Source organism: Melanostigma gelatinosum (assembly GCF_949748355.1).
Source record: "Melanostigma gelatinosum genome assembly, chromosome: 23".
NCBI lineage: Eukaryota > Metazoa > Chordata > Actinopteri > Perciformes > Zoarcidae > Melanostigma > Melanostigma gelatinosum.
In genome coordinates, this window is record NC_136656.1 from 4,067,938 (window position 1) to 4,086,753 (window position 18,816).

At 46.2% G+C, this 18,816-nt stretch overlaps 1 protein-coding gene across 1 annotated transcript; it reads right to left on the minus strand.

Annotated features, from left to right (window-relative positions):
• Positions 1-297: 297 nt before the first annotated feature.
• Positions 298-17,142, minus strand: ndrg2 (NDRG family member 2). The gene is made up of 16 exons (XM_079295578.1): positions 16,937-17,142; positions 6,918-7,000; positions 6,072-6,113; positions 5,647-5,752; positions 5,394-5,514; positions 4,785-4,847; positions 4,513-4,573; positions 4,199-4,285; positions 3,913-3,969; positions 3,688-3,791; positions 3,559-3,597; positions 3,403-3,454; positions 3,218-3,265; positions 3,069-3,104; positions 2,822-2,873; positions 298-2,681 (listed from the first exon to the last, which is right to left on the minus strand). Exons 2-16 carry the CDS (start codon positions 6,987-6,989, stop codon positions 2,518-2,520), a joined length of 1,104 nt encoding a protein of 367 aa, XP_079151704.1. The 5' UTR covers positions 6,990-7,000; positions 16,937-17,142; the 3' UTR covers positions 298-2,517.
• Positions 17,143-18,816: the final 1,674 nt, after the last annotated feature.

Sequence of the window (18,816 nt, forward strand, 5' to 3'; positions counted from 1 at the left end):
ACATGGAATCCAACATGTTAAATGTGAAGCCTACAACAGGCTGAATGTACACATATACGTAGGCTGATGCTGATATGTAATAAGACACTCACTCATTTTACAATTATTGTACTTTACTATTTAGCCTACTTATTAATTATCTGTCACTTGTGTGTGTTTCTTATTCATGTATTAGAATGTGCAGATCTTTGTTTTTTCTACCTGACAGAGAGATCTGCAGCCTCCCAGCACATAACAGTTCTGAATCTTGCTGACTTTACATCAGCCCATATTGACAATGCAAGACAGGAGACAGGATATTTCTCTTCAGCTTTTATTAATATTTAAGTTAGCTTTTTTTTTAGGATGTTCATTGTGATACACAGAGAAAATTAGCCAGACAAGTACAATTGATTGTATTCTCTTTACCTTTAATCTTTTTTTAATTGTTTATTATACGATTTTCTCTTATCAGCTCTAATGCTAAAAGAAGTTACACAATAACAATCACACACACGGTTAACTAACTTGTGAGCACATCGGGACGGTAAACTAACACTTCACAGAGATAAAAAAAAAAAATGAATCATAACAATCCCAAAACATAGAGGGGAAAGAAAAATATGATCGAAGTAAAAATGGAGACAAAATGGACAAGCATTTACAATCACACAGCCCTGCTCAACTCTCCACAGATAAGTACCCTTCCTGTTCCTTATTTGGCAATTTCATTTCCTCAGCTCCACCCGTTGTCCCTTATTTGGTAGACGCTCCCATGCCTGGTTGCGTGAGGTTTAATTGAAGTTTGGGAGGAGCATTTACATTCTACACTTCAGCACTTCGGACAGCAACACAAGTGCTGGTTCACATTTGCCATCATTAATATCTCATTAATAAGTACCAGATGAAATCGGAGGCCCTCCGCTGACTGTCTCCAGCTTTGTGTTGAATTTAGATCCACTATAAACGCTCACAGTATTTCTGATGGCAGAACGTCGCCCTCCTCTTTCGGGGCTCTTGGTTTTGGCAGTGAGAATGTGCTGCAATTCCAGATGAGCTGTTCCAAGGATATTGGCTGATCATTTTTCAATCTTTTTATTTTTTCTGAGTGTGTTGGCAGTGAAGGGGGGCTGGTACATTGCCATTGATAAGTCACAGGGGGTTTTGTTGGTCTCAAATTTGAATTACGAAACTTTTCCAAGGGACCCTCTTCGCTGCATCTGTTGTGCTTTCAGGAATACGAGCGCTTCAAACACGCACCCACGTTTACTTCCTCGGACACGCGCAGACGTCGTGTTCACCTCACATCGCAGAGGAACTCAAGTAATGCTCGCTGGGGTTGTTAGGAGGTATCCATGCACGGGCACGGCGAAGAGATTACAACCCAGATGATAGACACAGTGATCCCTTCTGGCCGTGCCTAACACTGACATGCAATATCCATACTGGCGTGCTACCTAGCGATGTAACGCTCCCTGTTGTACGCAAGCGCGGATATTAGGACACGCAGCGCTGGACTGCCAGCGGTATTGGAAGCACTATTTAGCGTGCGGCTAGTGTTAGCGATAGCTGAAGCTAACACCCTCAGTCTCTCACGTGCTTACCGCCAAATTCACTAAACGCTCCCAAGGAAACAAAACAGCAAACATACACACACACACACACACTCTCAAATCCACGCAACTCATTGGCAGAATATAAAAGAAAATTGTTATCCAGTCAGTATTCATGTGGGCTGATTCCAGGCATGCAACTTCCAAGTCTTGAAAGCAAAATAAGATGGGAAAACAAAACTCATAGACGGGCAAATGGAAGACATGAACAACCTGGCAACACCAAGGAGGAAGTGGTCACTATCATGGCTCTCAGCCAATCAGTAGCTTCGACCATTCGCCTAGGCAGGTTACAAATGAGTGAATAAAATCAGATTCAAGAAATTAAAATAAAAACTAGTTTAAAAGTAGTAGACACACATTGTTATAAGTATCTCTGCTGGTATTTTTTTTTATCTATGTATTTTTAAGCTTATAGTGTAATAAAGAGAAAGGTGTTACTGTGTTTGTTTTCTATTCCATTATCATCATCATTAACGTAATCATCAGCAATACTGTTTTCGGAATTATCACGATTGGTTAATCAAGGTGTGTGGTCTCTATAGGCCTAAACTAAAGGGCTCTATTGGCTGACAGAGGCTCCAATAGAAGGAGGGAGAGAGGACCATTGGCCGGTCTTTCCCCACCTATTCATCTCTTCTTGTCTACACTTCTTGTATTCATTGTACAGCACAATCCACTTTGTTTTCAGCTGGCAGGGTGATGTGAGGAGAAGGACTGTGCGAGCTGTGTTCTTCCTCTGAAATCCCTCGTTTCCTCTTCCTCCCTCCCTCTCCCTGTCTCTAGTCTGCCTCTTGTGGGAAACGGTGAGAGTTGATTAGTGACAAATAAGTAACCCATTCCTCTTTTTCCTACGTTATCGGCGCGCCTCATCTTTCCCCTTCCCTTCGCCCTCCTCACTCACTCTCGTTTTTTTTTAAATTCTTCAGCAGGACACCTCCATCGTTTGGGAGGGGCTCGGCGGCATCTGGCCGCCCTGCGAGCCCTGGGACAGGGTGCGGGAGCGAGAGCGGGACCCATCCATGGAGTAGGAGGAGGAGAGGGAGGTGGTGCGGGAGCGGGACAGGCGGGTCATGCAAGATGAAGCCACTGTGGAGAGATGGGTGGAAAGAAATCGATTTAAACACTGGAAATCAATGGAAACAATGTGCAACATTTAAACAAAAACAAAGATGGCGTTATTCTTATTGTTGACAAACCCTAAAAAAAAAAAGACCAAGTGAACTTACTGTAGCCCATTCCTTGGATGAAATACTTGAAAGCCTCAGTCAGTTTAGCAGGCTGCAAACCCAGAGAAAAGAAACGGTTCAATCAGTACGCTCAGCAGTTATTTGGGGGTTCTCTGTGTTGTTCTCTGCTGAAGGCCAACCTGCTGGTGGCTGATTCAACAGGTATGTTTAAACGAGACAATCTTGCCCTTTTCAGCTTCAACGTCCACGATTTTGAGTGTCAGAAAGAGGCAGTTACTGTCGTTACCTGGGTCAGCTGAGGGAGACCACCAGCATCAGCCATCTGTGGAGGACGGAGAGAAGGAGTGTGTGAGAATCAACGACAGTATGAAGTGTAAGTGATTCGAGAGAAGGGACAAAATCAGATCAAAAAAGAAAGAATTCCGGTTCTGTTACCTTTAGGAATGAAGTTGTTGTTGGGTCCATTTTGCTGTTGCACTCCACCTATTGGTCACAGCAGGGGAACAACAGTAAACCTCTGCCATCAAACTCTGTGTTGATATGAATCTGACAATATAAGAACACTTGAAACCAAGTCGCTCAGGTTCCCACTAGGAAACATCTGAGACACAAACACTCACGGCAGCTTCCTCATATGGAGCCTGATCGCCCACCACCAACATCACTGGACACCTGAGGAGGACAGACAGATCGGAAGGGTGGCAGTGAGCGATTTCAGAGGTTCATAGAAATGATTGTAAATGAAGTATAAAGATAGAAGTTTGCAGGGGATTTACTTGAAGGAGTTGTTGCGGTCAATGTTCAAGTCTCTGCGGCTGGAGGGAAAGGAAGAGGGAAGATTATGCCGTTGCCGTTGCTTTGATGCAGAGCGTATCTGCGCTTGTGACGTCGGCGGGTGTGCTCACCTGTTGTAAGCCTTCCAGAAGAGCTCCACGTTGACCCGATTAGACGCTTTGGAGATGCGCTCTCTGTGAGACTGCACTAGGTTTGTGTTTGACGACATCTCCTCCTGCAAGAGAACAACAACCGTTTGTTCGACCGCAGCCCAAAACAATCACCGAGTTATGAGCGATTTGTTTTGGAAATGCATTTTGCAGATACACTTTCATGAGACATTAATGTCTTTGTACCTGACTGAAAAGGTGGGACAGGATCTGCTCTGTGAGGGAGGACGTCACGGAGCTGAGCTACAGAGGGAGAGGAGGAGGAATCATTCGGATCGCTCATCACTCAGTATGTTTAATATGATAAACGATGACATAATCAGTAATACCCTGGGACACAGAGCATGCACAGAGTCACGTCATCTCATATCCACAGCTACATGTAGTCGCATTAGGACTAACCAGGTTCAAATCCCACGTGTTTATGTGCACAAGAGAGTCGTGAAAGAAAGAAAGAAGACTTAACGTAAACCTTCTGAGCGGCCCAGTCTATCCATCCTCGGGCGTTCGGGTCGACGTTGACCAGAACCAGACCTTCCACTGAATCTGGGTTCGCAATCTGATGAGAGAGAGGAAGCAGCAGAGAGACGGCTGGTAAGATGACGAGAAAAGCATCACAGGACTGAATGTTTTCATGAATAACAGCGTGAGATATGATTGTGTCAAATCTGACAGTACGTGAGAAAGATATTCTGTGAAGAAACTGCTGTTTGACCAATGAAACAAGGCGCAGTATAATTAGCGGCTGTCAGAACGCGAGAGCTTAAAACAGCAGATGACACTCACCGCGAACTTGGAGAGGATGTACGCTCCCACTCCCACACCCACTCCGATCACAGTACGGAAGCTGACGGGCGGAAAGAAAAAGCCAACAACACGTTCAGAAAATCTGCACGTATGTCCATGAATAGATCACGTGTGTGGAGCTGCATGGAAAGTGCATCTGTATTTAATATGGCTTACAAGACCAGACGAACCCGTTAAAAGTCATGTACAATGGTGCACAAGAGACGAGTACAATGCTTCTTCTCACGTCGACATCAATACCGTTAACTCACTTGAAAAACTGCAGGACAGAAGGGATCATCTCTGCTATGGTGTCCATGGAGGGATACTGGTAACTTTAACAGGAAGCACAGAAAGGAACATCACTTCCATCATCGTCTCACCACAACTTATTAGAGATTAATAACTAGAAATGACTCAAAATGCATGAAGACAAAACGCTTTCCTCGTCATTTCATCTCAATCCGCGGGGATTTCAGACGAGAACACGCTTCAATTTGTCGACTCAGCGGCGGGAGTTAAAAGGTCGCAGCCGAGATGCGGCGACGATACGCCAAACACAATCCTCCCGAGCTCGTAACGCAATCACGCGAGTTAGAGGAGTGAGAGAGAAGTGAAGGGGGACGGAATAAGACGCACATAAAGAGAGGGAAGATTTACTTGAAGCCTCTGACAGGAGATGTTGGAGAGCGCAGAGGAGGGAGATGTGAGAGATGGGGGAGTATTTTTGGAAGAGATTAGTTTTTAAGCCTCCCACAGAAGATTGTTTCCACTTCTGAGAACCCTTAAGGTTGCTGCAGGACGATGAGGGGGAATCAGCATTTCAACACACACACACACACACACACACACACTTGACGACACGAAGGCGGGCGGCGTACCTGGCGGGGTAGGCAGCAGCGCCCTCCTCCTGCCCCGGAGCGTCAACGTGAATCAGGGTGAAGTTCTTGACAATCTCCTGCATCTCCACGAACTTGAACAGAGGAGAGAAGCAGCTCTTACCTGCCAGAGAGGAAACAAACAAAAAACAATGGAGAGAGGAACCAATCAAAGAGAGTCAGAAACGAGTGGGGGAAAAAAAAGTGTGACTCAAGAGAGAGGGGGGGGGAGAGAGAGGGAGAGAGAGCTACTCACTGTCCAGACCCACATCATGGAAGGTGAGGATAGCAGGCCTGCGGGTGGTCCGCGTGCCGTGCAGGGTCACGTGCACGAGGCCGTGGGGGGTCTCGATGCTGTGCTCCTGGTGAGGAGAAGGACAACACGAGTGAGTTAAAGGGTGATGTTGCTGGAGTGAGCTAGGAGATATTTTCTGCCTGTACCAAGTGAAAAAAACCCCAAGACCGTTATTCCAAAACAACATCTGGATCTTTATTGACTCTTTCAATCACGCAAACTTCAATTTTGTTTTGAATAAAGCTGCCAATGCAAATTCCTTGTCGGCTTCAAAGGCTCCTGTAAAAGCTTTGTAGTTTGCGTGAACTTGAAAATACATTAAATTGCCTTTAATTATTTTTGCTGGTTTCTTCTTGGAGAAAGGAAAACAGGAAACAGTCGTATACCTGTCCCTGGTCCAGGAGTATCCGAGCAGCCGCTTCCGCATCCTGGGAGAAATGAAAGAGTGAAGTCTGGTTAGAACAAGATGTGTGTGTAATAATAAAACATATTCATAAATTCTTCTATTTTTGTAAGTGTAGACACTTTGTGTGACTTAATTTCACGAGTCTGCAGTGGAAAACCTCTCTTTTCGTCTTCTTTGCCTTTCTATTGGGAGGAATAACGAGCGAACGGTTCTCAGCTTTGTGTTCTTTCACAGCGCTTTCATGTTAAACGAGGTCTCGCTCCCCAATTAACGGCCACACAGGCAAGAGGGGCGTCATTACACTGCAGATCCAGCGACGGAGAACCTTTTCGGAGGAGCAGGTGGTTGTGGGATACCGGGGGGGGGGGGTGTATGGAAGAAGCCTTTTAAATGGGATATTCATTTGAAACCTTGGATCCGTTTACCCCGCTAATGAATCACTCGCGTCACAAGCTCTTATGGAAATGAGCCGTGTGGGAAGCTGAATTGGCGATGGGCGTCCTGGAGGTTTGGGCGAGTGGAGAGAAGACACCCGGCTGCATTAGAAAAGGTCACGACTCTCATCAACGTAAAGCTCGTTCTCCATCTTAGAGCATGTGGTCGAGGCTGGACGCTAAACAGCATGAGGGTGGAGGCGGGATGGCGTCGTGAACGATGGCGGTTCGGATATAACCTCCCAGTCTTCATTACGTTTCCTCCTAAAATCACCCCTCACGAGTCATGATGTAGCAGATCATTATGTACCTTACATACCGACAACGTGCAAGTAACGCTGCCATGCATGTTTCTCCGTGTGTGTGTGTGTGTGTGTGGCATCGTCTCTGACCTTGGCTTCAGCCTGACCCGTGAGTAACGGCTTCTCCTCCGTGATGGCGATCTCCTGCATTTCTGTCGTCATGGCGTCGCCTCCTGCACAGGTAAGAAGAGACCAGAGCATTTACAACCCGTCTCCTCTCCAGCTGCTCTGCTCTCTGCACACAGTGACAATGAACGCACGTTATTCTTACTGCCATCTTTAAACTCAGAGGTGTGCCAGACACACACACACACACACACACACTTAACACAGAGGGCAAATCGGGTGCATGCAGCCGTGTTTTCCACCGGGACTCTGTTTGAGCTGTGGGACCTCATGAAAGTTCATTAGCAATTAGTGCCGGCAGAGATGAGCAGAAAAGGATTGTGGGGCAGAAAAGAAAGAAGAGGAGAGGAGGGGAGGATCAGTAGATGGACAGATTTTGGTTATGGGACATAACTATGAGGAATAAAAGCATGGAGAGATGAAGGTGAGTGAAACATGAGAGACATGAGAACCACCCGAGGGGAGGAGTGACTGTGACAAACAAGTGGCTGATAACGACGGAGCGAAGGCGGGAGGGGGACCCACTGTGTTGCATTACTGTTATCTGAGCACGGGTAGTCGAGCGTGTCCCTTTGTTTCCACACCTTTACAGCCACAGCGCGTGTTCCTGCGTGTTCCTGCGTGTTACTGCGTGTTCCTGCGTGTTACTGCGTGTTCCTGCGTGTTCCTGCGTGTTCCTGCGTGTTCCTGCGTGTTCCTGCGTGTTACTGCGTGTTCCTGCGTGTTCCTGCGTGTTCCTGCGAGTCGGCCGGAGGTCGTTTTGGGAGAGGGAGGTTGGCTTCGTTGGCTTTCCCACACTGATCTCTCCGCAGGTCTTGGAATTCAAACCCAACGATTGCGACCGCAGACATGTCGGCCTTTACATGTTGAAGTGCAGCTTTATATCGGTTGCTTCTGTTGCATTCATCATTTTTACAGCCGTGTGGCCAAAAAGCAAACACCAAAATAATTACGACACACAATATTATTGTCATTTTATGAGCATTTTATTCCACTGATATGATTATAAAATAGCATAATAATGGAAGTGCTCTTTTGAATGGGAAAATATATCAACATCTCCTAAATGATGCCATGACATTGTGCCACGTCTGCACAATGTCCAAGACTTAATGTCGGTGACACTCTTGTGTAAACAATCAAACACACGTGTAAACACAACGGGAAATATCAACTCTATAGACTTTAACAGTGTGTTGCGGGAACACATCATCATTCATTTAGTTTCAAGCTGTAAGTCGGCCTGACTCCCTCCATCGGCCATCTTTCTTCATCTCTGCCCCCGCCCCTCTCTGAGTCATGTGCTCTAGAGCGCGTAACAACCGCTAAACTGCACAGGAGGCACCGTCTGTCACCATGGGAAGAGCAACAAAACAGGGAGATGGAGAGAAAAGGGCAGATTTGCATGCAGCGCAAGGAGAGAATGTGTTGCTGGCTGAGGAAAGGAGAAAAAACTAAATGCCTCTTCTCTACATTTCAGCTGTCAGAAAACAGTTGTTCGGCTCATCTGAAGCACCGAACAGGTTCTCCACGTCTCCGATATCAAGCTCCATCGCACAACTGCTCCAGCGTCATTAATCCATGCTTGTTTAAAGCGCGTCCATAACCATGCAGAGAAACGGCATTGCAGTCGCTGTCTCGTTCCAAGATGCCAGAATCTGTTTCCCGTCAGACCCTCTCCTCATCCTCAGCCTCATCCTCATCCTCAGCCTCAGCCTCATCCTCATCCTCAGCCTCAGCCTCATCCTCAGCCTCAGCCTCATCCTCATCCTCATCCTCAGCCTCAGCCTCATCCTCAGCCTCATCCTCAGCCTCAGCCTCATCCTCATCCTCAGCCTCATCCTCATCCTCAGCCTCAGCCTCATCCTCAGCCTCAGCCTCATCCTCATCCTCAGCCTCAGCCTCAGCCTCATCCTCAGCCTCATCCTCATCCTCATCCTCCGCTCTCCTTTTCCTGTCACACTGACTCCGTCTCTGCATCCTTCCATGCAAAGCGATGTCACCAACTGGGTTCAGGCTGCCAACAGCCGCTCTGAAGATGATTTTAGAGCGACGCAAGTGTTTACTGTACACTGCGTCCGACACTAAGTTTATAAACTCGAATGAACTGCTTTTTGATAAATCATTTATTGATGCTTTATAGATCACAACAGACCACGACTTTTAGTAAAGCTATGGGCCGTCCCCAACCAAATAAAGTCGTAGTCGACTGTATGATTTTGTCGATCTGTGAAACTGTAAAAAAGAACACAAAAGCACCACTTTCAATTGTGTGTTCATCATCAAAAAAAGGATAAAAAAAGCACTAATTGACGAAAGGAAAGTTGACAAAATGTGATGACCTTCCTCCAGAAAACATCAGATGACATACTAAAATAGAATATTTGATTTCCTAGCTGCAGAGATTTGCTCTCAGTCAGCACTATTTCATCCTGATCCCTCCACGCTGCTTTCGGTTTGTAACGCACTAGAATCTACCACACTACAGTGAACAAGAAGAAACAGCTCTCAGACCAGCCAGAAATAAAAGGGCCCCGACTTCAAACAGCGACTGTTTGACTTTAATCGAGCACGACATCGTTGTTCACAGAGCTGATGTAACAGGCTGCTGTCGAACAGGAAAACTCTCTCTCCATCTGCCCTCTTCCTCTTCATCGCACAGCTCTGCACTTGTCCTCGTCTCCCTCCGCTCATCTTTGGTCACGCCGCTGACTTCTCCGTCTCTCACTGCGGGCCTTTGTCTCATTCACTGCCATCCTCTCTCCGTCTCCACCGCTCTCCACCCGACAGCGAGTGAAAAGGGGAAAAAATGGGCAAACAGTTCCATTTCCTCTCTCTCGCTTTAGCTGCCACCGGTGTTTGCGGCTCTGAACAAAGAGGGGCACCCAGACACACACACACACACACACACACACACACACACACACACACACACACACACACACACACACACACACACACACAGTGTGCTGAACTTGGGCAGCGAGCATTAAGGTCACCTATATTGGGAATGTAGGCCACAACGCGAAAAGGTCAAACCCGTGGCATCCGGGCGCAGCTGCTTCAGTATGCGGAGGCTTCGATGTCGACATGTTCAAGGCCGCGTAACATGAGAGTGTGGCGGACCCCCTCAAAGTTGATGGCATCACTTCATTTCAGCTGCTTGGGGGTCAGTGGGCTACAGCGTTGGTCATGTAGACGGCGTCTGAACGGCTTTTTTTCTCACCTGCCACCGAACATGTCTTTGGTCTCCGCCACCTCCCGAGAGAAATCTCTGGATCTTCAGCTGCTAAATGCTCCACTATGTTCACCAACAAGTGGCTAACTTTGTCTGACTGCACCATAAAACACCATCAAATGCAACGGGGAGCGATGTAGTGTTCTCTCTGTCGCCCCGCCGACACACAGACACGTACAGATGGCCAGGTGTTGAGGCCTCTCGGGACCGAATCTGTTCTCCGTCCTGAAATAAATGGTGTAAGTCAGCAGGGCTTCACTGCTGCTGTCACACCCGGGGTACCGCTACGTCAGTTTTATCTGCACAGCACCGTGATGTGCGGCGCTGCCTGAGGGTCCGCATGCAAGACGGTCTGCTGAGGAAGCTCAATCTGACCGTTTTAAGTACAGCTTTCCACTGCTCGTATGGTATACTCTGTTTACATGCACAACACTTAGTGTCTGCAGGATAACGTGTTTACGCCGTAATTTGTTTATATCCTACAGTACATCGTTGCTCTTATTGTTGCGTGTGCTTCCGTTTCTTATTGAATTACTGCTGCAAGGACCTCATTTGGAGCTCAATAAGGATTAATTATATCTTAAAAAAGACTTAGAGCTGATCATGTTTCAGGGGGATGCGGTGTGTGACTGCCAAAGGATTTAAAGCAAATGGCTTTGTGTTTTTAAATGAGTCATAAGTTGATTAAGTCTTTGGGGGCAAATTAAATTTATGGTTTGAAATGCCAATAAGAAACAAACCTCACGTTATCGCTCAGGGAGTCGTGGCTCTTAGAAGCTCACATCAACTGCTGCTGTGCATCCACTCTCATGCAGTCAGTTTCAACATCAGGATTGTTTTTTTTTTGGGGGGGGGGGGGGTTCTGTTGCTAAGTCTGCTGGACAAAATACAGTCAGAGAGAGAAAGATGAGCGACAAATGCCTGGAGAGAAAAGAGGACCATCAGCCACCAGAGAGGAGCCAAAGCTCTCCTCGTCTCCTCTCTGAGCCCCCCCCCCCTTAAATCTCCTGTGCTGCTTCCCACGGCGTTGGATGGGCATACGTGGATCACCTCATTGCAAGCAAAAAAAAAAAAAAAGACACAAATGAAAGAGAAGCTTGTTTTCTCTCTCCGTCTCTCAGCAAATCACTTTGGCCTCTTGTCTCCACAAATCCTCGGCCGTCCATCACTCGGCGGCTCAGCTCAGCTCTTCCTCTCATTTTCAGGCCGCCTGTTATTCCCTCCATCGTGATCTCACCTCCACTCAGACACCCCGTCTCTCTCCGCCCGTCTCGAAAGGTGAGAGTGACAAAAGGTTGTTCGCTAAAAGAGCAGGCGATCATTATCACCTCTCAAAGTTGCTTCCATTTTCCAAAAGGGAATACGAACTTAACTTCAGCTTCCACTAAAGTGAGAACAGCGTTTCCACCTCAAAGGCCGCCTCACCTGAAGTGAGCCTGAGCTAAAGATGCTGTTAGCTTCGGGGCTAATCCCCTTCACTTAAATCAGCAGGTGGCAAGCAAGTCACAGGAACTTGCTGTTGGTTTTGAGGAGCTGCAGGATTTATTCATCCACCAATAAATTGTACTCGCAGCCGCTACGTCCACAGCTGTCACATTCCTGCTGACTTCTTACTCACCGCCACACACAAGCTGCCTCTCGCGTACACTCACACTGACTAATGTTTAGCACACAACCTACGCACTTCCTAGGAGGTTGCTACTCGTATGGCATCATTTCCCAATGCTTAGGTTAAGCGGGGAGTCAACTTAGTCGGTTCATTCTCTTTTGTAAAATGTGCCCGACCGCTGCAGCACCATCCTAGTTTAAGGTTAAGTTGTGTATGAACGTGGTGCCTCCATGTTGGTTTGCTCGTACGACCAAACACAGGAAATATCATTGATCCACTTAAACTTGCGTCAATATGCTCGAACTATTAGCTCTATAGCTGAGCCAAAGTCTTGAGTTTAATCTCTTGTCCAGATTTTGATTGTAAAACGTATAATCCTGTCAAGCTCAAGTTCGTTTTTAATGTATTTATAAAGGATCTTCTGCTTGTATTGGTGTTTGTATTTGATATTGTCTTGTGTGAAACAGTTTGTAAGTTGCTTTTTCGATGAGCTCATCGGTGACAATGCTTGACGGATCATCAAACCGTCACTTGAACATGACCGTGTCGTTTCTGCAGCATTTGCTGCAGCTGTGTTCCTGTTGTTACATATTTATCCACCGCTGGCATGCGGGCGCTTCTTTTCCCGTGGACCTCCGTCACGGCTGCAGCCGCTGCTGCTCGCAGACCTGTGGCACGAATGCAGACGACCTCCTCGGTGTAAAAAACACATGATGTAACTGTGCGCCGTGGAATGCCAACACACACACACACACACACACACACACACACACACACACACACACACAGTGAACCGTCACATCTGACAGCACCAGACTGGATGCACATTTTAGGTCGCCTCAAGTCAAAACCACAGTCCCAGAGTGTAACATGTGCACATCACATTGAGTTGTAGTTCAAAAAAACAACCCTAAATCTGAAAGCTGAGCAATATGAATGGAGTTCGGGCCGAGCGTTTGTCTATAAATAGGGTGTTGTGAAGGCCTGTTGGGTCTCGTGGGAACAGACAGGGCACTCTGTTATCTGGCCTCCAGCCATCGGGCAAAATACTGAGCAGTCGCCCCGCAAACAAACACACACACACACACACACACACACACACACACACACACACACACACACACACACACACACACACACACACACACACACACACACACACACACACACACACACACACACACTAGATGCCTAGCAAGGAAGACTGCTGTAATCTCATACACCTACACAGTATAAAATCCATACGCTCTGACCTAGATGCTGTTACGCTCTAGTACACCTACACAGAATATAAAAAAAAAATTTAAATCCATGTTTTTATAAACAGCCAGACTAATATTCTACTATACGCTACAACTGGCCAACACTGATGATAACAATTCAGATAAGAAAACACGTAGAAATGTGGTTCAGGTTTTTTTTCAGGCTAGACTGATCAACGCTGCTCTATGTCTGTCATCAGCTGATGTGCTGCGTCTCACTGTACAGACAGTAACAATACATCTGACACAATACATCTAACACCTTCATTATCACAGCTTCATTATCACAGCTTTCAGAAGGCCCTTCATCCTCCTATTTGTTTTAAAACCACCAATGTTTCTTCCAGTGGCAAACTAAAGTGGCTATCAGCTCTCCTCTGGAATAAATGAACAGCGGCCCTCAAACTGAGCAAAACTCTGAAGAGGCAATTCCGCCCACAGACACGAGCATCAGCTCCGTAGCACCATCACACACCTTAACAGAGTCCGCTCAACGCAACAATCCTTCACGTCTAATCAGCGGCTCGCAGCGCTGGTGGCACAACACTGACAGATCCGCAGGAACTCAACGGCTGGCGAGCTTTTACACCGGAGATTATTTCAGCGTCAACACCTCAGCAGAGGGACAAATACTATTTCTGAGCAGTCCTGGATGACAACAGCACCTCCAAATATAGCCGTTTACTGGTCTAGTTTGCTGCATATCCACACATTCATCCACCTGGCAACAGTGTTATATAATTCACAGGAAATGAACTCTATCGTCAATACTTTTATATAATTAACAGTTTTATTGGAAGTGATGACTCACAATTTGGAAAGATAAATCATATGCTTCTATTCCATGTCAATAATCTTTAGGTGCTGTCAAACTCTCCAGATGTGACTCCACTTTTTCCAACATTGAAGAAACAAACTGTGATTTGAACTTGAATCCCTCATTGGACGTGCAAGCCTTGACCGCCCGAACAGGTCGGGCACATCTTCTTTCCCTGCAACTCAACACTGATGGATCAGCAAACACTGCGGGAGTAAATGTTAATATTGGTAGAGTCAAGGGTGACAGACTCAATACGCTCGAGTAACTTCCCCCTCACACAGGAAGTGCTTTTGCACCTGGTGGCAGATGGAGCACATGTTCCAGCTGAAGAGTTTATTTTTGATCCCGACAGACGCACATGGAAGGCTCCACGGATCACCGTACAATAAGTCCACAAATCAACTATTTGGACCGTATACCGAGCCTTAAAATGAGTTTTAACATCATAATGTTCAACTGCCGTCCCCTATTGCCGCTTTACTGTATTTAAAATGATATTGTGTGTTTTGTGTGGATTAATAAGTCAATAAAATGCCAAATTTAGTCTGATCAACAGTACGAACTAATTACGTGAAACAAGCAGCATTCATCCTCACATTTGCTTTATCTTCAGAACATCACTAAATCCACATGAACAGGCGTCTTAAACAACATTGGTTCTGCAGCTCAACATCTGGGGGAAGTAATCAAATTAAAATCAAAAAAATCACAGCAGAATAAATTGTTCTTCTGACCCATGATTTGCAATTACTTCGTGTGGGAATTTAAGTAATCTAAGAAAAAGCACGGCTAAAAATGTCAAAATATACATTTAAAGTCATTAAATCGTGCAGTCAGTGTTCTTCTTAAGTACAGCCTCATACAGAGCAATGCACTGTCAGTCAATGTGGTCATTAAGAGGGTTACATTATTCATTTGTTGATGTGTAAGCCGGGTTTTAATGCTTAGCAGGTCCTGGTGGTGCTATTTCAATACACAGCAGGGTGGTTTAGACCAGCACCTGTTTTACTGGTGTGGTGGTCTAGCTGTGCAGATACTTCTGGTTCTATCTGCCTCCATCCCCAATTGAGCTGAATGGGATTAGGTTGGTGCTGCACAGGGCATTGAAAGAGACATTGGCAAGACAAATGAAGGCTTATTTATGGGAACTACTTTCTCCCAAGAAATAGTCCCGAAGAAAACAGTCCACAGTGAGTGAGTAAACATGTCATGCTTGATTTTCAAACACCGTTCTTCAGTGTTTTGAGCAGCACAAATTACATGCGTCCTGATTGTACGGCTTAAATCTCAGCGGCACATATCTCAAACCCACAGTCGATAAAACCCAAACTATGTGCACGTGGGAACTGAGACTTGGGTGAACTGACCCTTTAATATCAAACTAAAAACAGTGTTATTTCAAGTCTTTCAATGTGTGACCACTCATTCAGATATGAAACAGTCTTTATTTGAAATAAACATCTTCACACAGGGCTGCTGGTAACACCGCACCCACCAGCATTTCCAACAAAGAAACAGAAACAGTACACTGTGTGTGTGTGTGTGTGCGCGCGCGTGTGTCTGTGTCCACGCCTGCGTTTCTATATCAACACAGTCTATCATTTCTGACATAGCTCGTGGGGAGCCCGCGTCCTCGTGCGCGTGCATTTGTACATCTATAAATGCACAATCCTGGAACAATGTCTACTTCAGACACAGGTCTCTCTTTGTGTGTGTCCGCGCGCGTTATCAGTAGGGGCTCCACTTCACTCAAAGAGCAGAGGCCAAAAGAGTCTCCAAATGCGGTATGACTCACAGAATCTGCGCGCGAGCTTTTTGCTGGAGTGCGTGCGTGCGTGCAGCTTGCGGCACAGTGAAAAGCTGTCTGTAGAGCTGCGTGTAGACAGAATGTGTGTGTGTGCGTGTGTGTCCTTGGTCTGGCACGACACACTGAAGCAAAACATCTCCCCTCGCGCGCCAGGCTATAAAATACTCCATAAGGGCGACTCTTACGAAACCAATGTTTTCAGGGCTTTGCTGCATTATTATTGTTTTTATTTCCTCTGTCTATTTCTAGTCATCCGAGCCAGCACAGAGCTAGTGAACACACACACAAGAAGGGACACACCTCCATTTGACATTGACACACTTAACCCCCCCCTCTTCTCCGGCGCGCCAAGAGCCACAGCACCCCCTCTCGACCCTCCCCCTCTCCCTCAGGCCATCTCCAAACTAACTACGTCCTCTTCTGAGAAACAGAGCCAAAACCCAACCTTTATTTCACCATGAAATCTCCACGGCTGCAAAAAACACCACAAAAGAAGAGCTGCGACGATGCTGTTTGGCTGGAAGACCAGGAGGGGGTGCACGGTGGGGGGGGGGGTCAGGTTTATGCAGGACTCAAGCCCGTGCGACACCAGGATGTCAATATTGTCCTATATTCTGTCTGCAGCACCAGCGAGCTGTCACGCCTGGGTCTGCTATTTGACGGGGGGGAACAAAGAGCCGCTGGCTATGCCACATGTGCGCGTCAATAACACGCACTCTCACTAACGCACAAACACTCTCAAGCTCCCGTGCGTGCGCAAATATAATTTAACTATTTGGTGCTCGCAAACTCATTTAAATAGCAATGCATTGCAGAGGGGACTGTGTGTGTGTGTGTGTGTGTGTGTGTGTGTGTGTGCGCGCGCGTGCGTGTGTTGCAGGTAGGCGGACCGAGCGACGTGCTCCTGGATTCAATCAAGGAGGAAAACACGGCGGCCGCTGATTACTTTGTCACCGGTTTGCATCATGCAATGTTAAACAGGTTGGCTCCACGCTGCATGCATGCGCATTCAAACACAGCCCCCCCCCCCCCCCCCCAAGGAAGAGGGACACAAAATACACATTCATTTGTTCTCGTTTTATTGCCTTGTTGCACGACTGTTGAATGAACAATGACAAATCTGCACAGGCTACTCCCTGACTTTCTCCTGGAGAACGTAGAGAGCTCCACACTTTGGGGAAGAAGAAAATAAACAAAAACAATCCCAGTCCGATTATTCTGTTGGCATAATAACGGGACAAACTCACCTTTGAAATCAGCAGATGGGAAACAAACAAAAATCTTCACACGAAAGCAGGTACTTCTAAAAAATTAAATATGGCAAGTCTCGTCCACTTGCGCAATGTCTTTCTTGCTCTTTCCAGCCGGTTCCTCTGATTTTAGCGCAAATCTCTTGTTTCACTTTTTTCCTCCACCTCCTTTTATTTTCCGCAGTTCTTTCTTCCTCTGTGTCTTCCACTGTTGATGTTTTTTTCTCTCCAGCAGGAGGAAAAATATACGGAGCGGTCACTCAGAAAAGGCAAGACGCAGCGATGGTGTGTTTTAGGGGTGGTGGGGAAAGTTATCCGCAATAAATCAAAATAAACTACTTAAATTGTAACCCAAATCAGTGAGCGGTTATACTCGATGCCGCTTGTGACAGCTCCGGTTTGGACCCGACTAAATGCTGACGCGTTATCGGGACAAAGGAGCTTGTTTATCTCTCTGGCTCCCCCTACACTTAGGATCCACATTGGTACGGTCCACCCTTGTTGTGGAACTGCGCCGAACGCTCGAGCAATCCCGTGCACGAGCCAGCAGGTAAATAAACACACCTGGAGTCAAAGCGCGGTCATGAGGGGGGGTCTGGTGTCAACCTTCATGAGTCCAACAGCGTGATCACAGTCCTGGAGAGGTCTGGTGGTCCGAACCTTGGCTCTATCTCCCCCAGAGGGTCACTCAAGGGGGGTTGAAGGTCTCCGTGTCCCCTGGGGGACAGAGCTTTACGTCTCTGGTGACTCTGAAAAGTGCCTTACATACACCATGAGATTCACTTTTACAGCTCCATGTGGGGAAAGCAGGAGCAAGACAATACAGTGGAATACAAATCCATACCCTTAGGAAGAAAAAGGGATTCATGAATGTACAATGTCTGCATTTTTACCAAATTCAACACATTAAATTGAGCTAACTGAATTATTCTTATACTATAAATGTATATTATACACCATAATAATACCAGTTTAACAATTGGATTTTGACTCAGATGCAATATTACGTCACCATGCAGAACCGCTCTTCCTTAATGTTGTACTTTAGTTCATAGAATTAACAATTAATCAAATCACCAAACAGCAAAAGTTCCTTTTTGCCAAGATTTAAACATTGCGTTGTAAAGTGGACTGCACATAACAAAATGATTGATGAAAGAAATAGACTGAATTCATCAAAAGTGTGATACTATGATCGTTATCTTGCACGTTAAATACATATCAAAGATGCTTTTACTTAACGATGCTCTGTAAATAATCGGTGAATCGTATTTGAGTTGTGGATCAGTGTCATGCTCAACTCGCTCTCCCACTTTGGCTGAAGTTGAAGGAGATTTGAGCCTGAGCACTTAGTCTTTGTGCTTCCTTAAACCTGGATTAACAGGTGATGAAAGGTTGACGTGATACACCGTTTATACACAGGACGTCTAAGATAACGTACAAAGAGACGCAAGGTACATATAAACAAGCTAAGTATAGACATTTTCTACATAGAAGAGTTTCTTCTCCTCTCGTTTCCACGTCTCTTTCTTTCCTCCCCCGTGAACTATAATTTGCATAATTTGGTTTTCTTAAATACATATTGAGTTGTTTTTTTTTTACACGGCAGCAGAGTGGCAAAACACATGGCACATGTGCTCCCAGATGAGAAGCAGCACATCACTCATCAGCTGGTTATATAAGTCAGGTCATAGTTTCCCCAAGTCTCTCACACACACACACACACACACACACACACACACACACACACACACACACACACACACACACACACACACACACACACACACACACACACACTCTCTCATTGGTTTTGCCATTAGATGACCACACAGAGTGGAAAAAGACAACGATATTAGTGAAATAATCCTTTCCGT